Below are 25,679 nucleotides of genomic sequence, written 5' to 3' on the forward strand. Positions count from 1 at the left end.
GATTAATATATTTAGCAGGTAGCAAGTGCTAATGCTGTCAGTGCTCTTCAGTATCTTACCTGTCTGTTTCTCTTGTCCATGTCTGTCCCAGAAGATAATTTAGAGTAAAATTGTATTCTTTGATGTATTTGGGATAAGCCTCCTTGGGATAAGCATGTTAGATTGGACCAGGAGCAGGCTTTGGGAATGAATCTCCTGGTCATTCCCATATGTGGGACTTTGGTTTTCAAGGTGGTTTACAGTGTCAGAGTACACAAATGGGATTTCCTCCTGAGTAAAATGAAACTGGGACCCAGGACCTAACACACTCCAGCAGATAATGGCCATACAGTTCACGCTGGAAATGGTTGGAAATAACATCCAATAAGGTGTGTCTAGTGTAGATACCAGACTCTTAACACGTGATTTTGTTCTGTAGATCCCTTCCTATTGTACCTGGCTAGTTGTTAATGGAGAGATACCCACAGCCTGATCACTAACAGATTTTGCTTAAAAAAAACCCAAAAAACAAAAAAAAAACCCTATGGGAATCTGCTCTTCTATCCCCTATTTTTTCTGGAATTAATTACTATTCATTAACAAAGTGGTTGGTCTATTTCATGGGAGAAACAGGATAAGACAGATGGAGGCCAGCCAGTGTTCTTCAGCATGAGGCCTTTCTCACCCTCATAGTGATAGTTTCATGGTTTGCATATCAGGAACAGTTTCCAATGTAGTTAACTATTCTGCTTCTGATGCCTCTTGATATCTAAGCATTTTGACATCTAAATATCTAGATATCTAAGTAATCTGAAAAAATGTGTTCTTTATCTGTGAGATAACAAAAAACTCTGGTAGATCTGGATAGATTTTTCTATCTCTATGTGTGTACTTGTATAGATCAGTATATTTTCTAGGTTAGGCAAAGCTTTCCTTCCATGTTCTAAAAAGAGAAGATTGTACAGAAATGGTTTGAAAGTTTTTTTCCATTTTTTCTTCCCCTCCCAACCCCCCCAGAAACAATTGACTCAAACAAATAAAGTATCAAGAAGAAAATGCAAGTATGTAATATTTCTTCCTTCAGACTTTCGGTCTCTTTCACCCTATAGAAGTTGAAAACTCATAGGTACCTCTTGGCTAGTTCATAAAAACATGAGCTTTTCATTAAAAGTTTTGAAACCTCCTGCAGATCTATATTGCTATGGTGGCCACCTACCATGCCAACCTGTAAAGACCTTAAAAAAAAAAAATTAAGTCCAAATAAAACTTCCAGTCCTTAAGAGAAAATTAATCCTTCAGGCAACAGCAAAATTTGAAAGGCCTGAATAGTGAATTTACTGTATGTGTGTATTTATGATCTCTGCTAAAGGCATAACTTGCCTTTGATTGTTTCTTTTTGTCTGTGGTCTTCAACAGCACTGAGTGTGCAGTTTTGTTGCCTGTCTGCTAAACACAGATGGTTCAACAGATGCACAAGGTGGCAAGTGTAAGCAACCTGGTTTGTGCAGAAGGTTCTTGGCCATGAGATGTAGCAGGGCCTGGACTGTCCCGCTTTTAAGCAATTTCTACCTGATAACACTGGGGGCACTGGCTCTGATGTACTTAGTTTGCTGATGTCCTTCAGCTCATTATCACTTCATATTTGACACTGTCAGTTCTGTGGAAGTAATAATCCAGAAATATGTAAAATTCTTTTTAAGTTGTGCAAGGGAGGGAATGGTGGTGGCTTACAAGAAGCAGCAGTGACAATTACTAGTGCTTGTGTTTGGGCCCATAGAGACAATTATTAATGAAACTACAGCTAGCTGAATGTACTCTAGGCTGCTTATGATCCAGTATTTCACATTTTTTGTCTACAGGTATGTGCTATAATTAGGGGTCTTGGTCAGCTGCTTTTGAGTTATTGGTGTTAATTTTTATGTTGAAAAATTGTCTTTCTCCACAAGCCCTATTCTCACAATCAAGAGACACAAGTAGTGGAAAGACCAATCTTTTCCCTCAAGGTTTGGTAAAGGAGCAGCTGGAAGGTTGGGTTGCTTTTTCCTCCTCTGTCTCATTACTCAAGATCTCTCCTGTTCTTTTGTGCATATTTGAAGAGAAAAGAGAAAAGAAACTTGCATTTGGCTTTTTTAATGTGTAAATGGCAACAAAGACTGGATTTTGATAGCAATTCACACACATCTGCTCTAAATAATTGATACTTCATGAATCAATGTATGACATGAAAGCCTTCCAGCAGAAAATTATGTGTCAGATTAAAGTGTAAATGCTTCATATATTACATGTATGCCCTTGCCTTACATCCCTAATCAGACTCAATGAAGGACAGTTAAGACTGATAGGTCACATTCCTTAGGTGTTACTGTAATTCCAAGGACAATGAAATAACACATGGGAAAACCAAACAAATATCCAACATAAGGCATTATGTCAAGTAGAAGCATTAGTCAGTAGTAGTCTAAAGCAAAATAAGGAATGTCAGGTACTGCAGATCACTTGGACGGATAAAAATCAGATCCAATATTTGCAAAAATGCTCTAATTCTCATATACACAAAGACAAAAGAATATGTTCTCTCAAAGATTTAATGCTGCCTTGTACATGGAAAGGAAAAACTTTTATGTTGATTCACAGTTCCAGGTGGATCTAAACTGTAAGTCCCATAGGAAAGTATAAAATTAAACCCTTTTACAAATTTGTTTTGCAGTAGTATTTGTAATTTCCATTGCGAAAGAAAAATAAAAGTATGTTCTCCAGGAGCAGTGCTAAACCTGAGCACAGAGCAGCAGTGCAGAATTCCTTCCTCAAACTTTTGGAGATTAAACAAGAAATAATTTAGAGCAGTACATTATTGGTAATTCCCAAATCCCAAAATTTTGCGACAGGTTGGTATTTAAGTTCATATAGTTAATAGGTTTAAATAAGTGACTTTTTCTTGCAGGGAGCATGTTTGGAAGCATACTGTATACTGATGAAAGGGTCACTTTATGGCTTTGATTTAAAATGTGATTTACCTACATTGGGCCTCAGAAATATCACACTGTATCACCTTATAAACATCTCATGACCTATTGCAGACTAACAATAAAAAAGTGGATTTATTTAATAAAATAAGGACTTGCAACTTCTGTTTTTTTGGTTTGGTGGGTTTTTTTAATGGAGTTTTTTAGGTTTGATTGTTTACTTGACATGAAATTTCATTGGTATGTATAGCTAGATTCTGAACATCTAGCCAATCTATTCATTATGTGACAGAAATATAGCTAAACCAGTCTTTATTTCAGGCATTTTTATTGTGCTAAATAAAATTTACTTTATGAAAGATAATGACAATCTATCTAGCAGCTTGATTTTTGGCTCTGCTTCATCTGTGAGGCAGATGTACTTAAATCTCCTTCCATTTCTTTATCATGACCCATTTTATCATGTCCTTGCAATTAAATCAGATTGGGAAGGGAAGAAAAAGAGAAAACCAGATCAACTAAAGATCAAAAGGGCTAGAGGAAAATGTCCAAGACAAGTAATTAATACAGTGTGTCAAACTTCAATGCTCAATTACACTTTCTTGCATCCCTTTCAGTCACTTACCTTTGCTAATTGAAGTTGTTAGCTCTCTATGCAGCAGCTTTGTCTTGATGTTTTTCAGTAAAACATTTGGCACCCTGTGGAATTATGTAGATAAAAAATAATAAAGTAATTAGGAAATTGTAGACATAAAGAAATTTTAACTGTGTTACTTTCATCTTGGCTACACAGAATTTCACCCATAATTTGGTTTTGAAACCACAAGCATGCAACATGAACTTCAAAATAGAATACAGCAGTTTGGAACCCAATCCTGAAAACAACACATGTAGTTTTAGCTGTATGTATAATTCCATATTTTAGGTATTACAGGGTGAATATCAGTTATTTAATGTGTTGAATCTCAAAGTATGTATTATTAAATATTTTTTATGTGACTAAGTTCTAGGTGTGTTATGTTAGAACATAAAGAACATTGTCTGGAACTGAACAGTTTAAAGTAATCTACTGACTTTTGCCTATTTGATTAGATTTTGTATTGAGCCCCAAACAGACAACATGCAATATGAGGAATGGGATCCAGCCAGAAGAAAGTGGTTGAATAATGAAGGTATGCTAGTTTCACATTTTTTGTGTTTGATCTTTTGTTGATTTTTTCCTTCTCTCATATAATCTCTTTCCTCCCTCTTCTGGTCTGTTGTGTTTACATTTGGTAGGTTGAGGGCCTATAAACATCTTATCAGAAAAATGTTGGAAGGTGGGTAAGGGGCATATCAGAGTCAAGAAGAGTGCTGGGTATAAAGGAGCCTGTGTAAGGCAGGCAGGGGAGATCAGGAGGCACAAAGCAGATGATTAGTCATGCTGGAGGGCTTTGGTCTTTTTCCTTCCTTTTTAAAATCTGAAATCTGTAAGAATGTGTTTGAATTGGATATGTAGACTCATGCTTGAGTTTAAAACCCACGGGATCTTCCAGGATTGCACTATACATGATTTGTCCATGTTTGGAATTATTCCAGATTTGCTGCTGCACTTGAAATTCACTCCCTGCCTTAATCCAAAGTAACTTTCAAGTGTAGACAAGCCTAACAGTTCAACACTAACATTTACTTACCTTTAGGAAAAGTTTTAGATGTTCAAGGAATGCAGGATCATTTAGTAAGGAATGTAAAATTTCAGCTCATTAGTTTGTATTAATGAGTTATTTCCTAAGAAGCTTTTAATGGCTTATTTATATTAACTGAACCTTCATATTAAAGGTTGTTGGGTAAAGTCATATGACTAAAACAATGGAGTTACTGCAGCATAACAACCCATATCTAGCCAGCAACCTATGGTTAATGCTTCTAGACCTTTCTTTTCCTTGCTTTCAGTGGCACAATAAATCAGTTTAAAATATAAAGCTAATTTTAAATAACAACATTTTACCTCAGAGAGGGACAGAATGGGCTGGGCAATGGTAGTACTTATCTGAACATACTCCCTGTGCTTGATCCCAGTTCCAAACCTATCTTACATATAAGATATCCCTTCAGGATGCCCATTCATCCAATTGGTTTTTGAAATTTAGTGAATTAGCATGCTTACTCTTTTCTGGACTTTCAAAACTATGAGTGATCCTTTAGTGGTTGGTTCTTAGTGGTTCAAGAACGTGGCTGCTGGCCTGTTTTCTGGATCCACTGTTACAGAACCTGCATTGTCTTAATGTAGAACATGTTCCATAAATTTAAAAGCAAACAGAAACAGTTCTTAGGACAGTGTGGTCCTTCCTAGCTTTCTTTTTCTTTTCTAAGGGTTTATTGGTTGGGACAATCTTTTAGCCTTAAAAAGATTCTAGACACTGTGTGAAGTAAGAGAATTCTGTGAGAATTAGTCCTTACTAATGTCCAAAAATAATTTCTGGGATCTTAAAATAGTTTATGACAAAAAAACATTTGCATACTAAGTTGCTCATTCATAGAAGTCTGTGTTTTCAATTAGAATCTCCAAGTCAATTTGGGAATAAACATTTTACAGAGCTGTTGTACCCTTCATTTCTTTTGGTGGGTGAAGCACATTTAAATAGTGATATAAATAGGTAAGTGATCATCAGATGCCTACAGAAGTTGCCTGCAACAACTATTTAAAGTGCACTTGGGAGTCGTGGCAGTGGGTTCATCATAAGAATCGGTTAATTAGCAGGCAGTGTATGCAGTGCCCCATCAGTGCCAGCACGCAGTTCCCAGCTCCAGTTTAGCCTCAAGGCCCTGTCTAATGTCACTACAGAAGGCAGAGAAGATTCTGTGTTTCTTAAAACTGTGGAAATTACCCAGGCAATGATGGGTTTAGTGTTAAAGTTTTAAGGACAAGTGAATCCTAATTCTCCTTTCCAACCCAAACTATTCTGTGTTTCTATGAATATAGAATGGTATCCATATGAATAACCCATCCCTGGGAAGGATTAGTTAGTTCAGGTTGGATGCCATTTTTACAGATTGATGCTGCTCCTGGGGTCGGTGACCTGAGCTCAGCTGGCTCCTCGGAGCAGGTTAGGGCTTTGTGACCATAACATGAAATTAGTAACTGAAACTAGTCTAGAACTTTTTGAGAGTAGTAAATGGGTAGTTGTTATCCACAGGAATATCCCAACTGTATTTTCTGGGAAATGAGGAAAAAAATTAATACTGTGATGTTAATAGTTTTAACAGAGCGTATTTTTTAAGATTTTACATTTATTTAGGCTTAATTATGTAGCACCATGAAAACCTCTAAACCTTCTGCAAAAGTGAACTGTCACAACTTTTTTTTCATGTATCTTAGTGAGGATAATATATTGCATTGCTGGACTGGGCCAATGCCTGCTAGGTGAAATAATCCTGCCCAGGATTGAAATGAATCACTAGATCAGCAAATACTTAAAAAGTAAGTAAAAATGTAAATCATCTATATAATTGTGTTCCTCAGCTGCAAAGATGGAACACTATAGTTAAGATTGCAGGAGTTTTCCAGGATTTTTCTTTAAGAAGAAATGATATGTTTTCTGTTTATTCTGCCACAAAATGTAAAAATAAAAAAAACCCAAAAACGCCACAGCTAACTGTATATCATTATATTCCTGGCTGAGCCAACCTATGTGCCTAATACTTTAATGTGGTAATTTGTCATGGTTTCAGTCTTTGAACATCATGTACATCAGCTGAGTTACATATTAGTTTATAACTAAAAATCACTGTTCTTTGTGTCTGAGTCTTGAACTTTTTCAAACACCAGAACAAGTGGTGCAAATCCTAGAATTTGGCCAAGGATGCTGACTACCTAACAGAATTGGCTTCATGGACAAGAATCAGTTCTTGCCAACATCACTGAAAATAGTGAAAATAATTTGGCTAAGGTTAGATCTATACACAAATAATTTGATTTTACAAAGACTTGTGCATACACATTTGATGTCACTACCTTGAACAGCTCTCATGGCTGCTTATTTGAGTGAACCTAATATGTTTGATTTAATCTTTGCAGGACTGGGACCTAACTGAATAATTAAAATAAAATAATGTATTTGCTTAAGTTTCAATCCTATTTTTAATCAGGGGTCTGGAATTTTAGCTAGCAGAAATACAGTAGACACAAAATATGCCTTGAAATACATATATTGCTGTAGAATATTAGTTTTCTTCTTGGTTGAAGGGACTTCCCCCACCTCCACATCCCTCTTGCAAAAATTTTGCATCCCACATATGAGAGTGATAAGAGAGGAGGTACATCATGCTCCAACATGCACAACTTTTCAAACACTAAAAATAAACAAAAAATTCTGTAAGTGAGCTTAGGCTGCCAACAAACAGTCTGAACTTGTATTTTACTTGTTTCTGCAGGTTTTTCTGCAGGTCTTGTAAGCCTGTTTGCTAAAATATTTAATGTAGACTAAATGCTTGTTACTTGATTTCCTTTGATTTCCTTGCTAGAGCCCTCATATACAGATAATGTAGAAGTTTCAAGGACTAGTCTTTGGGGGACCCAGCCATTGACTGATGTGTGGTACATGTAGCAGAACTGTGAGTAAGGCTTGTCCAAACACAAAGTGGTCAAAGGTAAATGACAGTGGATTATTCTAGGTTTCAAGCTGACATTTCAAGAGTGGCTAAATTTTTTCTGAACTCTCATAACATGCCTCTAAGATAGATGTAAGAACTTGGCATTCGTGACTCAGGGCAAAAGGCCTGAAGTCAAAGAGCATTATGAAAAGATCAGCTGATCAACTCACAACTCACCCCTAATCTCCTCAGTAAGAAAGCAAATTAAACTAGTAAAGTTTTGCTGAAACATCCTGAACCTCCTCTCTACTTCTCTGTATTGTATATATGTGTATATATATATATGTATGTATGCATATATTGTATATATATGTATTGTATATGGCTCAATTTTGTGATGTGTTTTGCTGTAATGATGTTTGCCAAGTCCTAGTACTGCTCTCATTACCACACCCTTGAGAGGACATACAGGTTCAGAGAGCAGTACACACCTGACATCGCAGGACTGTATCAGAACTAACTCGGTTCATCCTGCTGAAGGATAAAGTTATGGCTGAACTGAGCTACAAGTGGAAAGGCCTCTCTGTGATGTAGCTCCCTTAATGTCAGTTTGCTCGATAGTCTTGAAGTTGGGGGATTTGACAAGCTTAAGCATGCCTTCTGCACTGAACAGCGCTTTTGTTATTTTCTAGCATAATGAACCTCGAGTGACTTGGATTAGTTTGCTCTGTAAACGATGTCAGCTCTGCGGTGCTGGGCAAAACTCGTTCTCATGTGGGCTTTTGGCTGCCTTTGGCTGAGGTGGCAGCACTGAGGGGGCGGCCGGGGCCTCGCTCTGTGCCAGCCGCCGATGGCAGCTGGGCCCGCCCGGGGGGCTACAGAGACGTACCTCGGTGCTCAGGGCACGGCACCGTCACACCGCCGCTCACACTGGGCCCGATACCGAGCGCAGCCCAGGCTCCGTTACGAACGCGGTGCCCGGCGGCCTCACGCGGTTTCGAGGCCGGTAACTTAAAGGCCGTTGCCGGCCCCAGCTGCCGTGAGCGGGGTCTGTGCCACCCGCCCCGGCTGCGCGGAGGTTTTCGAGCTGCTGGCTGCCCCCACAGGCGGGCCGCGTGCGACCCCGGGACCCCCTCACGGCTCCCGGGGGGGCGGGCGGGGCTCAGGTGCGGGACGGGACGGGGGCCGCGGCGCGCGCTCGCTGCACGCGGGCGCGAGGGGCGGTAGCAGCGGGCGCGGCCGTCACGGCGCTGTCTCCGCCCCGCGCCCAATGGCGGCCCCGCCCCGCCCCGTGCGCCACGGGGTTACTGCCGGGCCGGGGGCCGGGCGGCCGCACACGCGCCTCCTCCGCCTCCGCCTCCGCGCCGCCTCCTCCGCGCACCGCGGGCCGGGCAGCAGTGGCCGGCGCTGGGCGGCCTTGGTGAGGGCTGCGTTCCCGTCCCGGCCGGCGGTGCCCATGGCGTAGCCGCGCTGCTGCGCGCCTGCCCTGTGGGACGCGGCGTGGACAGACCTGCCGCCAGGTGGGTGCGGCGGCCGCGACTCCGGCCCCGACAGCGGCGTTTCGGACGCCCCTCAGGGATGTGGCGGGCGCGGGGCGTGCGCCCCTCGAGGTGTCACCGTGCGTGGGCTGAGCGGGAGGGTCCCGGGAGGCTCCGGCGGGCGCGGGAGCTGCCGGGGGCGGTCAGCGTCCCCACGCGTGCCGTGAGGAGCGCCGGGAGCGGCTCCCCCCTCGGGACCGTGCGAACCCCGGGCTCCCTGTGGGAGCTGGGAGGAGAGCCGGGAGGGGGACATCTGGGGAGGGGGAACTACAGGTGTCCTAGCGACAGTCGCTGTGTCCGGCTGGCTGGTACGTGCTGGGCGAGTTTCGGGCACCGAGAGAAATCCTTTGCAGAGGCTCGCTCTGCTGTGCGTGTCTTCGTACCCTGCATGAGGCCAGGTGAGAAGTCGGCACCGTATGAGCAGAGTGCGAGTTTAGAGCAAGTGAGAAAAATAGAAAGGCCGGTATAATGTCCCTTCGGTGCTGTTTCTCTGAGGAGTTGTTGACATGTGGGAGTTACTGCTGCATATTTTGTAGGGGATGCACTGGAGTCAAGTCACTGCAGGCTTCTGAGTACGGCTCTCTTAGTAATAACAAGAGTGTGGCTTCAGTGTTAGATGTAAATTAAGTAACTTTTTAAAGATGAGCTTTTCCCAATTTCAAGTGCACTTGTAATTCCAAAGTCATTGTCATTTATGTCAAACAGCACAAGTTGTGATACTTGTCCCTTTCAACAAAAAGGACTTCTTCAGGCATAGTGTGCATGTGCAGCTATGCCTTTTCCGCTTGCTGTGGATGTTAATCTTACACATGTAAATCTGCTTATCTCAGTTCTATTAAGCTGTAGCTGTTAAAATTGATTTGCTATCATTTATTACTTTCTTCTCAAATGTATGATCATCATCACAGTTCATTTTTTACAGAATATTTCTGATAAAGTTTGTAAGTTATTAGAGGGACACTTAGACATACAAGTGCCATGATTCTAAGGAAAAGTTTTTCTGGTTGCGTCTGTATTTATACTGATCTAAGTTTATCTACTTTTTGTTTGGTGAGGGCAAACAGGCTGATCTTAGACCCCCAGTGGATAGAAAATCCAAAGTGAGAGAGCTGCTTGCTCACTAACTGTGGCATCAATTAGGTTTGTCTCATGGAGACCTGGAGGACTGATACTATTGTAGTCTTGCATGGAAGACTTCACATGTGTAAATGAAATGTCTTCCCAAGACAAAATCTATTTGTTTATCGCTACTTATGCAGATTACTTTATTTCCCTTACAGTCCATGCTTTTTTCTGTGAATGCCTGGCGCAGCATGAGTTGGTAGCTGGGTTTTAATTAGCACTGCACAGGTGTCCGGTCAAAGTATTCCCATCAAGAGTGTTAGTAAAATGTTAATGGAAGATGCCTATTCATTTGAAGAGCTCCAGTTTAACCCATGAAAGCTTACAGGGCTTGAGTTGCAGCTGAGGAGGAGCTGCTCTTCGAATGCAGACCTGGGCTACTGCTGCAGCTGGTGCTGGACTAGGGGAGGAAGGGAGGGACGTGTGTTGGAGGGGGGGGCAGGTCATTGGCTTCCTTCAGTGAAGAGTCCTTTACTCTGAAACTTGCTTCCCCCAATTGTTTGCTGCAGTCCAACCTTTTCAAGTTTAAAGTGACACTTCAGATTTTTCTCTCTTGACATGCTTTGTGTTCCTGGGGAAATCTTGTTTTGTTGTTGATTTAGATGCATGTTTTGTGTGCCCAGAGCTTCCCCTAGTGATATCCACCAAGGACGTGAATTCTTTTAAAAGGTAACTTTCAGTTGTTGCTCCTGGCATGCAAAAGGTATTTTCATACCCCAGCATCTTGATGCTTACCACAGGAACAGTGTTTGGAAGTCAGTTGCTAAACCAGCAGGGGGAACACAAAACTTTGTCTACAAAATCTCTTCTCCTACCACAGTTGTAATTTATTAAAACTTTGGGCTTATACTTTTGATAGTATTTCTTTTAGAAGGTGAAGGTTAATTTACTTTGAACACCCATATACAATGAAATAAACACGTTATTTTCAAATACTTGTTTATAAAATTCCTCTAGCAGGCATATCTCCCATTCTTCTGAATGCAATTTTTGTCCTGTTAGCCATTACTGACTTGCAAAAACGTTAGAGGTTTATTTGAGTGAAATTTCCCTTTGAAGATGTTTGAAGTGAATTAAACCCAAGAAATGATATTTCGAGTAATCCTGCAAAGTTTCAGATAATGAACTAGACAAAATATTTTCACAGTGGAGCTCTCACTATATCACATTTATGATTGCATATAGACATCTTGAAAGCTCAAGTTGACTTGCAAACCAGTTATATTCTCACAAGAAACTATTTCTAGTGTTTAGGATTTCCATAAGAGAAAATATTTTTAGATATTCTCTTAGGTTTTAAGAAGTCATTACTTATTATAATACAGCTTATTACTATAGAGGTCAACTGACAGTCCCAGCACAGAGCAATAATGGTTTTTCTTTTTGATTCATATTGACATAATTATTAAGTCTTTTGTACCAATACTGAATGTAAAGGCTGTTGCCAAAGAAGGTTATGTGGATGGCCTGCACCAATCCATATTGTTTCTGGTCTGTGAAGTCTGGTGCAGCCAGATGGCAAGTACTGAAGGTATGGATGTACATACAGATGTGTGAATGCAAAGTGAAGAATGGGAATTTGCATCATGTAGCTATTCCTCAGTAAGAGCTGGGGAATGGGCTCTTACCTGCAGTAAATTCAAGAATCTTGCTGCTTCTACTTGGGGTTAAGCCACCTTTCACTGATGGCAGGATAAAAACTTGCCAAGGAGCATTTGCCACCAAGTAGCCAAGTTGTTGCTCGTGAGTGATAGCAATCATATATTCCACCAGCATTAGGTGTTAGAGCAAGTACAGACACAGTGGAGTTCGACTGAGATTAACAGTCCCAGGTCAGGTTTAAAGCAAGACATGTTAGCTCTGCATCTGGAATGGCACTAACTGCATAGTGAGGCATAAAATATATATATATAAACGTATATAAAGTATATGCATATTTCAATGGCCATGCAATATTCTCTAAGAGCATTACATGATGTTGCCTGCTACTGAAGGTACAAAAGGTGTATGTTAAAATCCATTGCCAGTCTTCATCTTCTGTTGTTTTCATGGAATCCCAAAACTTTCTCTCCAGATGGTTCTCTGAGATGAAGCGTGTAATTTGTAAAGCCAAACTGAAGTTTCTGCCTTAATGTGATTTGTAAATAGCAGTAAATCTTTGCCTAATTTGTCTTAAAATTCTTTTGTTTGATACCTCCAATAATATTGTATTAACATTTAAGATGTGAATTACCAAGTCTTGGGCTATTTATGTGAATCTCAGAAAATACTCTCTGGGATATAGATTGCAAGTATTTTTGCAATTGTGTCGCTTTTGATCTAGTTGCACAAAATATTTGTGTATTAAAAATAGGCATTACTTCTATAGCAGTAATTTTTGTGGTGATTAACAGTGGTATGCTAGTTTCTAGCTGCTTCATGAATAGCAGCATGTTTTGTCATAAAAATGTACTAGCAAAAACTAGTGCAATCAGAATTGCTTTATCCATCGCTGTGGATTCGCATTTTTATGTGCTGGCAGTCATCCAATAGAGCAGCATTTCTTGTGCTATTACAGCAACAATTAACTCTGTGGTAGCCAAAATAAAAGAGATTTACACATCTCTGGAAATGGTGGAAAGAGAGATTTTAAAGCTGCCATTTAATCTATATTCCATATTTTTTTTTATTTCAAGTATCACAAAATATTTTTAAAGAAGAACTTGCTTTATGGCCTTGATTACCATCCAAGTAGTTGTATTTGTCAAGTTAGGCAGAGAATATATTGCATTTTAAGTGTAGTTACTGTTGATTTGTACTGCTTATAAATAATTATGCCTTGGAAAGCATGCTAGTTTCTGATGTTTCTATAATAAAATGAATGGTGTTTTTGAGAAAAATGTGAAAAAAAAATTTCATCTTCATCCTGTGAATAGTACTTCAAAATGAGCTACATGTGCTTCTTAGTAAAAAATTGAATTGCATTATATTTAGCACTTCTCTGTAATATTCTGTCTAATTTCAGTACACTAGTTGGCCAAATTCAGGTTTTTTTTTCTTCTTTCCTGTTGTAAGATGTTGTAAGATTTTGAGAGTCAGCGGGAAAGGGCCTCTCTTTTAGATAATTAGAGTTGTGACCTTGCAAAAGACCTGTTCTGATTGCGGGAGAACAGCTTATCTAGAGGTCTTGGGTCTGAAACAAGTTAATTATAGAGCTACTGCGTAGAGATGGTTTTTCTGCACAGAAGGCAATAGGGGCTGTGATATGTTAGGTGTTGCTAGTGATTCTAAGGATTAATGGCAATTCACTTATTCTCTGATTCTCCTTTGTAAGCATAGGCATTTTCTTTTGGAAATTGGTGAGTTATATTGTGTGAGTCAGGGATAATAAAAAAATCCCAAAGTATCCAGTGAGCTTATTGTGTAGTATAAATTTGCTGAATTCATGTATTTCTTTGCCAAGAAGCTGGAGGTGGATTGAAGACTGAGTTGTCCTCTTGCCTTGTATTTGACAAGTTGTTAGACTCTAGCTGCATTTGACACTGTGTGATTAAGAACTATGGTAATATTTTTATCACATGTGATACATTGTTTTTGACAATGATTTGAATAAAACAAAATTCTCTTTAAGTTGCAGTATTTGCAAAGATCAGCCTTTTCTTGTAATAAAGCTATTGCATTAATGAACCAAGTCGCTCCTCCAGTATGTACAGCTTGTGTTCTGTGATAGATTAGTTCCTCCCTCCAGCAGTTAAAATCACCAGTGTTTCTAAGTACTTGTAGATCTGGTGATTTGGTTGACTCCAGTGATGAGGTGTAGCTATTTCCTTCTGGCAGAAAGATGCACAAAATATTTATATGACTACAGGAATTTGTTGTGGTCTTCCCTCTCCCCATACCTATGCCCAAAGATTTTTTTACAATTGTCATTTATACATTTAATTTAAAACAATGAAAGGAAATTCTGAATGGAAAAGATTTTATAGGACCGTATCCTCATTCTGAGTGGAACATGCTAGTGTTTCTTATCTTGGCTGAAACAAATCCCCAATAAAGTGCTTATAAATAAAAATTTTTATGAAAAAATTTTGCTCCAACCTGAATGTGTTTTTCTGCTCACCAAATAGAATGACACTATTTATTTGACAGACAGGGAAAGGGTAGATACCCCTACACAAAGGGAAACTCCTTTTGACTCATTCTTTTCACTGTGTATCACTTCAAGGACTTCCCTATTTGTGTGGGAGAAGTTTCCTATCTGTAGGATGTGCAGCTGAAAATTTAGTGGCTAGCAGTTAATTTTTGGTAAATGTGTTTATCTTGCATTCTCGTTTAGCAACCTGAAGAAATAATCTATTAATCTACCCGCCTATTAGAGTTTGCCTTACTCTAGAGACCAAAAGACACACTTCTTTTGTTATTCTGTTTTGTTCGACTTTTTTTCCAAAATGTGGGTTTGATAATGCATGCAGTTAACATTAAAATACCTAGTAGTTAATATTTCAACCTGTTAATTTACTTCTTGTAGTGTCTAATGGTCCATGGCAGCAAGGACGGGCTGGTTTGTATCACCTCATCCAATTCACCAGTAATGGAAAGTGCTGATTTTCAATCCTGTTTACTTATTTACTGACTATATTTTTTGTTTGTTTTACCCTTCCCAAAGAGGATTGCATCCTTATACAGTGAATTTATGTTTAATGCTATAGTCTTGCTTTCTGTTATACTCTTTTTGGATTTCTCACAATTAACCCAGACAGTTACAGGTATTTACAGGTTATGGTTTCAAAACTACTTTTCTAAATGTGTAGAGGTCATTTCATTAAGATTTTAAATCCACCAGTGATGGATTTACGTTTTTTTCCTAGTAGAGAAGGTCCTAGGTTGAATATTTCTAGATACAGTCCTAAGGTTTTACATTCAGTCTTTAAAACAATAACAGCACTAAGCATTCATTAACAGCAGTTTGCTGAAATCTTTTACCCTGAGTGGAAGAAGCCTTTCTGAATTGTTGCAAACTTTCCATCCTGCTGTGGCTTCAGTTCCGCAGTGATGCCTTCCTTAGGGTTATATCTGGCTTGATAGGTACATTAGAGCTGTTATCTGTTTAGTTTAGGTGTGTAATTAGAAACTCAGCCAAGTAAAATGTAAGATAAATTAAATTTGTGTTAAGTTGTTGGCTGCTACTGTGTTTGTGAAGAGTAAGATAGTCCAGTGCCAGGAAACCTATTCTGTTTCCAATTAGAAACAATAAAAAGTTAGTAATTAGTCCAAAAAAATTTAACTATGAGAAGGAAAGGTTGTAGAGATGGGTTTTTTTATGCAATTTATGATGATCTTGCTCAGTGTGAAGATTCACATTTCTTTTGTTTTTGTTTTAGAGTAAACTTTTCAGAAGCAGTGAGTCCCATTTAAAAAAACATAAGCTTGATTCCTGTTAGTTGAGGTGAGATGTTACTGGTTAATTGGGAACTCGAGTTGTATTCAAATGTACATTTGAGATTTCTTGGGTTGCCATGTTTTTATGTATGTATGTTTTAAGTAATCTCTGCTTTTATTCTTCTTTCTGCTTCCTTAATGTGTATCAGAAAGGTAGCATATAATTGTGCTGCTGGTATTCCCTGGTAAGATCAGCAGGATTTCTTGTCAATCTTCTACCTAGAAGTTGGAAACAGAATGCCTAAAGTAGTGTTTTTCTAGGCAGGTGTTAAGGGGGTGCTGCTGTGGCCAAGGTGAGGTCCTTTTATGACTTTTTTTGCCTGTGAGATAATAGAGTAGCTGTGAGTTGCACAGAAAATACATGGCTGAAGTTGGTAGATTGCAGATTACTTGTGCCATTACATTATGAGAGCTGTACAGTATCCCAGCTTCTTGTTTTCTCCACTTCCTTTAGAGATGTCCTGATGTAGGAAGTTCCTGAGGGCTCTATGATAAAGTAAAAAAATTCTGAATTGGTACTCAGATTACGTGTAGGATGTTGGTCTTGTTAAACTCTATCTGCAGTGCTATCTGTGCTTCCTCCTGTAGAGGTTCAGTAACCTCTAGGAATTTCTGCTGTTGTCAATAAGCAATCTGTTCCAGTCTACTCCTTGTGGAAGTCTTGTGTACTCCTTCCACTAAAAGATGCCTGTATGCACTTCCTTCCCTTCCACCTATTGAAACCCTCCTGCATCCTGATCCTCTAAAAGCCTATTCTCATGTTTACACTTGGAGAGCAAAACCTTGCCTTCATTCTAGGAAGATTTAGCTGCATACTCCCTGCATTTGGGGGAAAGGAAGTCCTGGGAATATATAACAGAATGATTTTTGTCCTGTTTCTGTAAACTGTCTCTTACTTTTGTGCTATATTTATGCAATGATTTTTCAGCTGAAACTTCCAGGATCTCATGTTGTCTAAAGTCACAGCAATAAAATCAAATTATTAAAAAAAAGAAAAAAAAAGAAAGTTGTGAAGCTGAAGGGGAAATTGATTATGAAATGATACTGGGAATAGACACCCCTATCCAAACTGGAGCTTCATTCCAGCTGTGGGTGAAATATGTACCAGGTAGAAAAATTCCCCTCCAGTATACTATTACTAAATAGGTGGAATGGTTTCACATTTTTTTGGACTTATTTGTGTATATTTTTGTTCCTGTATTTTGGCAGGCTACATTTTAATACATTAATAAGAAAATAAATAAACAAAATACTAAAACAAAAATCACATGGAATAGAGGGGCACAATTACTAAATGGCATAAAACATCTTCCTTTGGCACTCTTCCAGTTCCCATAGCCTTTAACTGTGACTTGTTGAAATGTCCCATTACAAGCACAGCAGCATGTGAACTGCAGGACATCAGAGTTACTTTTTCCCTGGGCTTTTCAATATGTCAGGATTTTAAATTTTATTGCAATTCACATATTCCCTGAAAATTAAACCAGTTTGTTGTTTCTAAACTAGAATCTGTCCCTTTATAGTTCATGAATAAGTTACTATTTTGAGTTCTGAATGGTGGGACTTTGTGTATATGCCTTGGATGTAGGCATTTAAAAATACATACAAATTTTCAATTCCACATGAATGTTTGCTAATCCTATTAATTAGCTTTCCAACCCATATGTGTGCAAATCATGCAGAATTGACATGATAAATGTCAGCTAATAAAAAGAAATCTTCAAAAATGCATTTTTAATAGGAGCAGGGTTATAAATAAACTCTTTTGCTATTCCTAAGTTTATAGAACTGCTCATTTAGTTAACTATTTGTGGTTTGTTTTTTTTTCTTGAGATTGGGTATACTTGATTACAAATGATTGTGTTTTTTACTTACACATGGCATGCATGTATTCATTACATTTGCATAAGGAAGCAACTTGGACAAGCGGAAGAAAAACCAGTTTAATAAGTGCAATGGTTGCCATGCGTAAAACAAGCAAACAAAAAGTGAAAAAGCTTTTGCTGTGAAGGTGGCCTTGGATGACCTAGAAACTTGGGTTCACGTTGCTATGGCAAAACAACACAAAGGGACAGATCCTGCTGGCTTCACTCAAGTATCCCCATTCACTTTGTTGGGACTTGTGATGTGACTTAAAGGAGGAGGATTTTTTGGCTTGCTTTGGTAGAGAAGTGTTTGTTAGCAGTGTTGTGGAGAGCTGTGCAACCTCTGGCACCACACGTGGAAAGAGGAGGGAATTACTGGAGTCCATGCTGATAAGGAGGAGAGGAAGTGGAAGTTATTCTTCAGGCAGTAAAGGAAAAGTTTAGACAAGAAGAAGGATGGAGTTAAGGCAGGGGAAGAACTTGTGTGGGAAAGCTAGGTGCTGACTAATGAAATAGATGGTGGCTATTAGGGAAAGGGCTTAAAGGAACAGAAATAAAAGCAAGAAATGTGGCACATTTCTGTGCTAGAGAAGCCTTTAATAGTAAACAGAAACACCCCAGAATCTGTGACTCTGCCCACCTGCAGGTTGGACTGGACAGAGAAGCTTTGAAGAAGTAGGCAAAAATAAATTTAACAAGAGAAGAAAAGTGTGTAAAAGTTGAATCTAAGGAGACTGCTGATTTCAAGAAGACTACTACATAATAGGTACTTGGACTGAGTAGAAAGGTGCTCAAATGTCATGAAGTCTGAGCCTAATCTCAGGGTGTACACTTGTTCATTTTCATTTGTCATCTTCAAGCATTTTAGAACAGAGTCCCATCTCCTTTCTGGAGAGCATTAGGCTGGTGTGGGGGTGGATACATTTCTGCTAGTGTCAGAACAGTGCAGAATGTAATTTCTTAGTGACAAGCCATCCACAGATCACAGAGCTTTATGGTCTGAGAGTGCCTTCAGAAAGCACTGGAAAATCTGTAGGGAAAGATGTTTTTTAAGAGTAAGCATCATGCTTCTAACCTGTGAATTCTTCCACCTTGTTGTAGTACTAAAGGTGACTTTTTAGTTCAAAGGCTAGCTTTAAAAAATCTAAAGACTGAAGTTCTAAGGAAGATGACTAGTAGATTTTTACCAAGGAAACTGTTTCTGTTGGTGAAGGGCAGAGAGAAAACAGTAGTGTACTCAAGTGATTTGTGTTTTGTCTGCTGCTGGCTCTAACAACTGTAGATTGCTTTAAATACCATTGAATTAAGAAGCATTTGTTGTCCTCTAGCTTAGCATAGCAATGAGATCTGTCCTTCTAGTCAGCACTTTGGTATCTTTCAAAAGCACCATGCTTTTCACTGGGCTGTAGCTAAGCTTTATGCATCAAAATTCTCATGAGCAACAAAGGCTTCTAGCTGAAACCAAATTAAAACCTTATGCTTTCTCCTCTGCTTGTCCTTATCTACTTCAAAATGTGTTTCTTTCCCTTCCATTTCCCCAGTCTTTTTTCAAACCTAATAAGAGCTAGTAGTAGTCAGGTTCTTCCTCATGTTCCCAGCGGCACATATTCCTGATTGGATCTGTAAATACATATTTCTCAACAAAAGAGGGTATTTGTGCTTTTTAGACCCTCACTTTTACCAGGACTAGTGGCCTTTACAGCAGCAGATTTTAGTGAAAATGACCCCATAGTCTCCATCTCCAGATGCCCTCTTTTGCCAGCCTTCCTTGAAGTTTGTTGTAGTACAGAGCATTGGCATGATAACATATTTAAAAAACCCAAAACTCTCATGTCTTCTCTTTCTCTTCCACATCAGGACTTTTTGGTTATACTTTTAATATGCTCTTTTGTGATCCCATTTACAAAAATAGCCACCCAGATATACCCCAAAGGAAAAGATGATTCTCTTGGAAATTTCTTTTGAATGTCAAGTTGACTAGCAGTTGTGTTTAATTCTTGGGTAAATAGTTTAGGTTCCTTTTCTCTATGCACAGCTTTCTTCTCTTATTTCAAAGGAAATGTCTTCCTATTTTGTGGACTGGCTTTTCCTACTTTTCAGGTTTTACATTTTTTCTAGTGACAGCGGGTCTCACACTGAAGCAAAATCTGGCAGATTTTGCACCACAGCTTAATTTTCTCACTTTTTTGTTGTTGACTTGTTTGTTTGTTTGGTACTGTCAGATGGTCACTTAATAGCAGCTTTGTAGCTGATTCCTGTCACACGTGATCAGATTTTGCAAAATGTTGACAAATTGCCTGCTTAGTAGGTTTAGTCTTATATGAGTTATTAGTAGCATTTTTGTCTGTATTTTGACTTAAGTTGCAGCTGTGGAACTGACAGTTTGGGTATCATTCATTCTAAATTCATGAAACTCACTGCCAGTTTGTCACCTTTTCATATTGTTTGATATTTACCCTCCTTTTTAAATTTGTGAGTGTATGTCTTCAAGCAAGTGAGCTCGCTCTTCAGAAAGCTCTTCCAAATTTTCATTTGTCTTCATTATTCACCCTTCATGGTAGAAGTTTAGGGCTGTTCAATCATACATATACTGGCAGCTCTTAGTTATACCTTGGAAATATTATTGGTCAGTGGATTGTGGTAGGAATCAAATCACTCCTACAGATGTAAATATGTGTTCTCTCTGTCTTTTAAATCACCTTTTTCAGAAAGAATTTCATCCAAGTTGATTTGAAACTTGACATTTTAACATATTTAGATTCTCAAGTCAGAATGGGATTATAAACATCATTTCTTTCTCTCCAGTTCTTTCTTTGTACTCCCTGTTTCTACACAACTTTGTGCCTTATAAAACTGTCATGATGAATGAGAGGTTTGTGCAGATGGGAGAGTGATCCAAGTCATATCTTGTGTTTTCTTATTTGATATATTAACATAGTGCTGTAGTTGCTCTTTTTCTGGTTTCTCTTGTGTTTGTTGTTGTTGATAAAGTAGCTGTACATCAGTAACTTGGATTTCAGAATGTTTCTTCATTGCCTGTTTGCACATATGACATCTTGCAGAACATAATGATGGTCTTCTATAGATAACACTGACTAGAAACCTCATTATTTGCTCTATTTGATCGTGTTTCTTTATGGCAGCATTTAAAAATTGAACTAGCAACCAAATACTATCACCAGGTAGACTTAGATTTCTTTTCATCTAGTGAAATAGCAGCAAATTGTATTTGTCTTGTCTTGCCATTTTGCCAAAAGCGTGTTTTACGTGGGACACTGAGCTTGAAAAGGAACTGCATGCAGCCTCACGTTGTGACAGTCAGCTCCTTGCTCTCCCCATAGCGCTGCTGTCCTGCAGAAGGGTGTGTGGGGGTGTTCCCAGCAGCCTGCAGAACTGCTCTGGGGCACTGCCAAGACCACTGGGAGGTTCCAGGAGCTGGGTGCTGAGTGAAGGATCTGTAGGAGGCTGGAGTTCTGGCCTTGGGCTCCGACAGGCCTTTCAGGTGTGTAGATGCAGCTCCCTGCACACAGGGCAGTGCTGTCCCTGCCACATGACCTGTGCCAAAATGCTGCTGCTGAGGAGTTTCTTGAGTTTCCTCATAGCCCAGGGGTACTGGTGTTGAAGCGCTGGTCTAGGTACAGGTTTTGTTTGGGATACTTTTGCTGGTGCGCAGCACAGCACACGCTGTGTAACAGAGTTTGGCCTTTCATCCTTGTACTTCATTCCATTTTAATGTTGATAAAAACCTTTTAAATGGTGTTCATATTGCCACAGTTTAGATTTTTTGATCCTGACTCAGCATTTTGCTGTCACTTACTCCAGTGGTGGTGGTTTGTAATTTCTTGCATTGCTTTGTGGTGAGTGTTAGTGATTGCCAAGGTGCCAGCTGTCATCTGCTTCTGAAGGCACAATACCAGCATTCCAGTTCTTTGCCTTCTTGGTCTGTAATATTGTTCTAGATATCTCGATGACTGAGAATAGAGTGGGGAAAAAAAAAAAAAAGCTGGAAGAGGATATTATAGATATGCTTAAGTGTTTCCCCTCCAAACTCTGCAGCATGCATTCTGGGGTCAGAATTTTCAATATTTGTAAGGCTTGCAGGTGTCAGCTATATTGTCATTTATTAGTATAGCATACTAGAGTTGTTGAACTCACCTGGTATATGATGTCTTGAAATCTCTTAAAATAAAGATTCTGAACAGTTTTTCATTTATATTTAGTGTCAAGTGGCATTGAAAAGTTCTCAGAGTTTGTCATACTGAGAAATGATGAGTTAAATTTATTGAGTTACCTGCCAACTAGCTAGAGCATATGTGAAACATTTCTCCATGCTATAATAAAGGTAGCAACAGATAACTATGCAAACAAATGTTTATATGCCCCAGAGAAAGGCTGATTACTTAAAATAAACATGTCTGAGGGTGTGAGTACCATTGGCAGGCTTTAGTAGGACTTTGGTATTAGCTGACAGAAAGGACTCTGGGGCCTCACTTCCAAGCAGATCCTAACTTGCACAATGTGTAATATAAGGGAGAAACATCTACAAAGAAGTACCAAAATACAGGGGGAAGAGTACTAGGTTATTGGTGCCTAGGGTATCTGGCAATATAAAATGCACTCCCCTACTAGTCCTTTAAGAAAGAGTTCTGTTTCTTTTCTTACAAGAGAGAGAATTTTAAATATCTAATAATGTTTCTGTAAGTTTTATTTGTATTAATATTTATTTTTACTTCTTTCTGTAGGCAATTAAAAGTCCAGAAGATCTGATTTCAAAGCACACCACAAATTTCAAAGAAAGTGAATCCACATGAAGAGCCACAAAACAAGTTGATTTGAGAAGATACAGCATTTACAAAAATGTCGTCAAGTTGCGTGACTTCAGTGTTTGCTTTGATGGTTTTGTGCTTTGCAGCTGCAGGTTGGTGATATTATGCAAATCATGCATTCAGTGTAACTGGTTGTGCATATTTAGAATTGTTGATCAGAAATACTTTTTCATGCTGAAAAAAGTAGTTCAGCTAAAGTTCATGTTTATGTCTAGGTTTTCTATAAAACTATTGTGATCATAATTGCATCATATATGATGTGAGAAACAATGCTGTTCCTATAAGAATGTTTTCTTGCATCTATATTCACTCTTAAAATATTTTAAGAACTGCAGTAGTAATGTAAATTATTTAGGTTATCTACCTATTTATTTTTTAAAATTGCATGGTGAACATGTGTTAAAGTAGGGAAGGCTGATATGGAAGGCTTTGCGAGTGGAAGCAGGGTAGCTCTGCCAGCATGATGAACTATTGGCTCTTCCAAGAGGCTGGATTTATTTTCCCAGGTGCAGGGTTGGGCTGGTAAAGCTGAGACTGTCGAGTCTCTCTACAGAGCTGGGCTGAAAGGGTGTACCAGCTCAGCTCTGTGCTGCCTCCAAGACCTATAATCTGGAAATAAGCCCCAATTATTTGACTTTATGAAAAATATGTCTGACAAAATCCCAGAAAGGTTCATAATCAGTCACTGAGTTTGTCCATCCTTCCTGCCTTATTGGGATAAACCTCACCTTGGTTATTCCTGACAGTTGTCTGACCTGATTTATAGTCAACCATTAGTGATGATGGCAAAAATAAGTTTAATAACAGTTTTAATAACAGTTGTCAATGTTAATGGAGGCATTGTAGGTCAGGAACATGCATTGCCATTTAAGGGGATTGTTCCTGTCCCACATTTTGGTCTAGCTGGAGATTTTTAAAACAGTGTGTTGCAATAACTTGTGACAGAGAAAGGAAAGATCTGTGGAGTTCAAGTACCTAGTTTATTCTGTAGTTTCTTCAAGCACTGAAGTGATTCTACTCAGTGTGTTTGTTTGTCAAAGCTCTTTCTGTGGTTACAAGGGGAAGCCTCTTATGTGTCCAGCCTGTGTACAGCGTGGGTCTTTGGAGAAGAGGCCAAGTGGATATACAGTCAGTCAAAATGAGACAGTGGGAAAAATGGACAGTGGACAGATGGCTTGCTTAAATCTGAGATGTCCTCACTGTGGAAAAGATGACCAGCTTTGGAAGAGACAGGACTGAGCAATTAAATGTGCTACAATTTGGCTTCATTTCATCTTCAGCATGGAAAATTATGTTATTTCAAGCCCTCAGGCCTTGTGGGACTTTCTCTGGGTTTGACCTCCTTGAAGGCATCCATCCAACATGAGTAACTTTGATTGTTTAATAGTACGTGATGCTGACATTTTGCAATAGCTTCATTGCAGACAGACTTTCAGCAATGCAGGGTGTGTCTGAGTGTGTCTGCGGCTCAAGCTGAGGACATCAATGCTGCTCTTGGCTGAGAAGAGCCATTACTTGGAGCAAATCCCTATAATTCTAGATGTGTAAAAATCTACTTTAAAAGGAAGTGCCAGTGCAGAAAAGAAAAGCTCTTTTAATTGATCACAACCGTAGTTCTGTTTTGCTGCTGAGGAGAATGCTTGCCTATCAAGTCAGCTTATCTCTCAAGCTTTAATTAAAACCCACTGATTTAAAAGTGCTATCAAACAGTACTACTATTAGAAAGTTATACAGTGTTTAGAAAACGTAACATGTCTGTCTTGAAATTCATTGTGGTTTTTTTGGTTTTACTCCCCAATTCTGTGTTTTCCTCTGGCAGATATTCTTGAAACAAACTCTTAAAAAGCTTTGGATTCAATCAGATGCTTATTCATAAGTAGAGTCACAGAATTATTTTGGCTGGAAGGGATCTCTGCAAGTCTAGTCCAGCACCCTACTTGGAGGAGGGCTAGTTTCAAATTCTTTCTTGGAGGCTGATCTTCCCTCTATTTGCATGGGAAGAAATTAGCTGAAGGGAGTAGGAAGGGTCACAGTTTGTTAGGGGAAGGTGAGGAAGCACTGTCTGTGGTTTCTGGCTGTACCTGCCTGTATATTTTGCTTTTCTTCCATGCTTTTTAATTTTTTCAATAAATTCTTAATGGGAACAGCTAGGTAGGTAATGTCCTTTACAGAGTATAATGAGTACAGTAAGCCAAGAGCAAGAACCAGTGGACTATGATGAAAAGGAAAGAGATGTCATGCAGATATAATTAAAACTGAGGAAGGACAGAGAAAATTATTTAGATAGAGCTTTTGCTGCTTGAGTTCTTGAGTCCTTTTAATCCAAACAGTTATACTTTAAATGCAGGGAGTTTGTGTCTCTGGGTGAAGAACAGGTGGGAGCAAACAATGTTTTCTAGTCATGTGAAAAGCTGGCAGAGGTCCTGAGCTCTGGTCAGCGTATGGCCAGGGCACCGCAGGCTTGGCTCCTAATTGCCGGCGACAGAACCCGTGCTTTTTCAGTCTTGAACCACTAATGTACTAGTATAAATAAAACTAGAAATCTAAATAAAGTTAAGAAGTATAAATAAAATTTCTTGTTTGTGGTGGAGCCTGGGGGAGGCAGGGGGCAGCATGCCACCTCCCTAGGGTATTGATTTTTTTTTTACATTTCAGGCTTTTTCCAGCTTGCTCTTTGTTTCTGAAGAAGTGAGGCTTCTGCAGCAGAGCACACCTTTCTTTTGTTTACCATTCCTACACTGAAACTGCTGCTCCTGGTTTAAGTGGGTTTTTTGCTGACATTATAATAGCTTCAGTGTTCTTGTATTTTCAGGTATTAGTGAGCTTCTAGACAGAATCTATGTTTCATTTGTTTTTTTTTTTCTATTCTTGCTCTTGAGGATACTAGAGTGTTAAATATATCAAAATCCCCCAAAAACCCTGGAGTTACATGACATGATGCACAGAAGTGGATGGTCAAAGATGAGTCACAGACCTGCATGTTTTTCAAGCTTATACCTTAATGATTACACCTCACTAACTGCATTGAAAATGGTCTGTATAAATATGCAAAGAATATTTGCCTGTTTTTCTGCCTCCTCATACTACCTGGATGTATGTAGCTAAATGCTTGTCTAAATTTGATTTGCTTTCGTCTTGTACATGGATTTCTTGTAAGCTTTTATTCATACAGCTTTAATTGGACAGAAAAAGACTGCAAGGAAAACCTTGATTACTCTGAGATTTTTCTATTTCATGGAAAATCCAAGGCAGGATGGAGAGAAAAACTGCTGGCAAGCTATCTGCCCAACTGAAGGAATTAAGTTTTTGAAGTGGGATTAAATTAAGGTCTGGCAACCTGCAGTAGGAACTCCACACAAACACTAAGAACTGCACACAGTTATCCAGGCCTTGGAT

At 39.1% G+C, this 25,679-nt stretch overlaps 2 protein-coding genes across 18 annotated transcripts in view; one reads left to right on the forward strand and one right to left on the reverse strand.

Annotated features, from left to right (window-relative positions):
• The window catches only part of BRDT (bromodomain testis associated), a 48,365-nt gene extending 39,599 nt beyond the window's left edge, over nt 1-8,766 (reverse strand). For 3 of the 16 annotated variants that reach the window (XM_086901971.1, XM_086901962.1, XM_023932083.2), the window contains exon 1: nt 3,568-3,611. The gene's annotated coding sequence lies outside the window, so the exon portion shown is untranslated. Of the gene's footprint in view, nt 1-3,567; nt 3,642-8,403 lie in introns of those variants that run through there. The other 13 variants (XM_086901966.1, XM_023932082.2, XM_023932090.2 and 10 more) reach the window with 10 other exon arrangements.
• The window catches only part of TGFBR3 (transforming growth factor beta receptor 3), a 114,909-nt gene continuing 97,924 nt past the window's right edge, over nt 8,695-25,679 (forward strand). The window contains exons 1-2 of one of the 2 annotated variants that reach the window (XM_086901975.1): nt 8,695-9,034; nt 22,200-22,375. In XM_086901975.1, coding sequence (XP_086758101.1) covers nt 22,315-22,375 — 61 coding nt within the window. In that variant the 5' untranslated portion in view covers nt 8,695-9,034; nt 22,200-22,314. The remainder of the gene's footprint in view (nt 9,035-22,199; nt 22,376-25,679) is intronic. The other variant, XM_086901976.1, reaches the window with a different exon arrangement.

This window comes from Cyanistes caeruleus, chromosome 9, assembly GCF_971803275.1.
Source record: "Cyanistes caeruleus chromosome 9, bCyaCae1.hap1.1, whole genome shotgun sequence".
NCBI classification, from domain to species: domain Eukaryota; kingdom Metazoa; phylum Chordata; class Aves; order Passeriformes; family Paridae; genus Cyanistes; species Cyanistes caeruleus.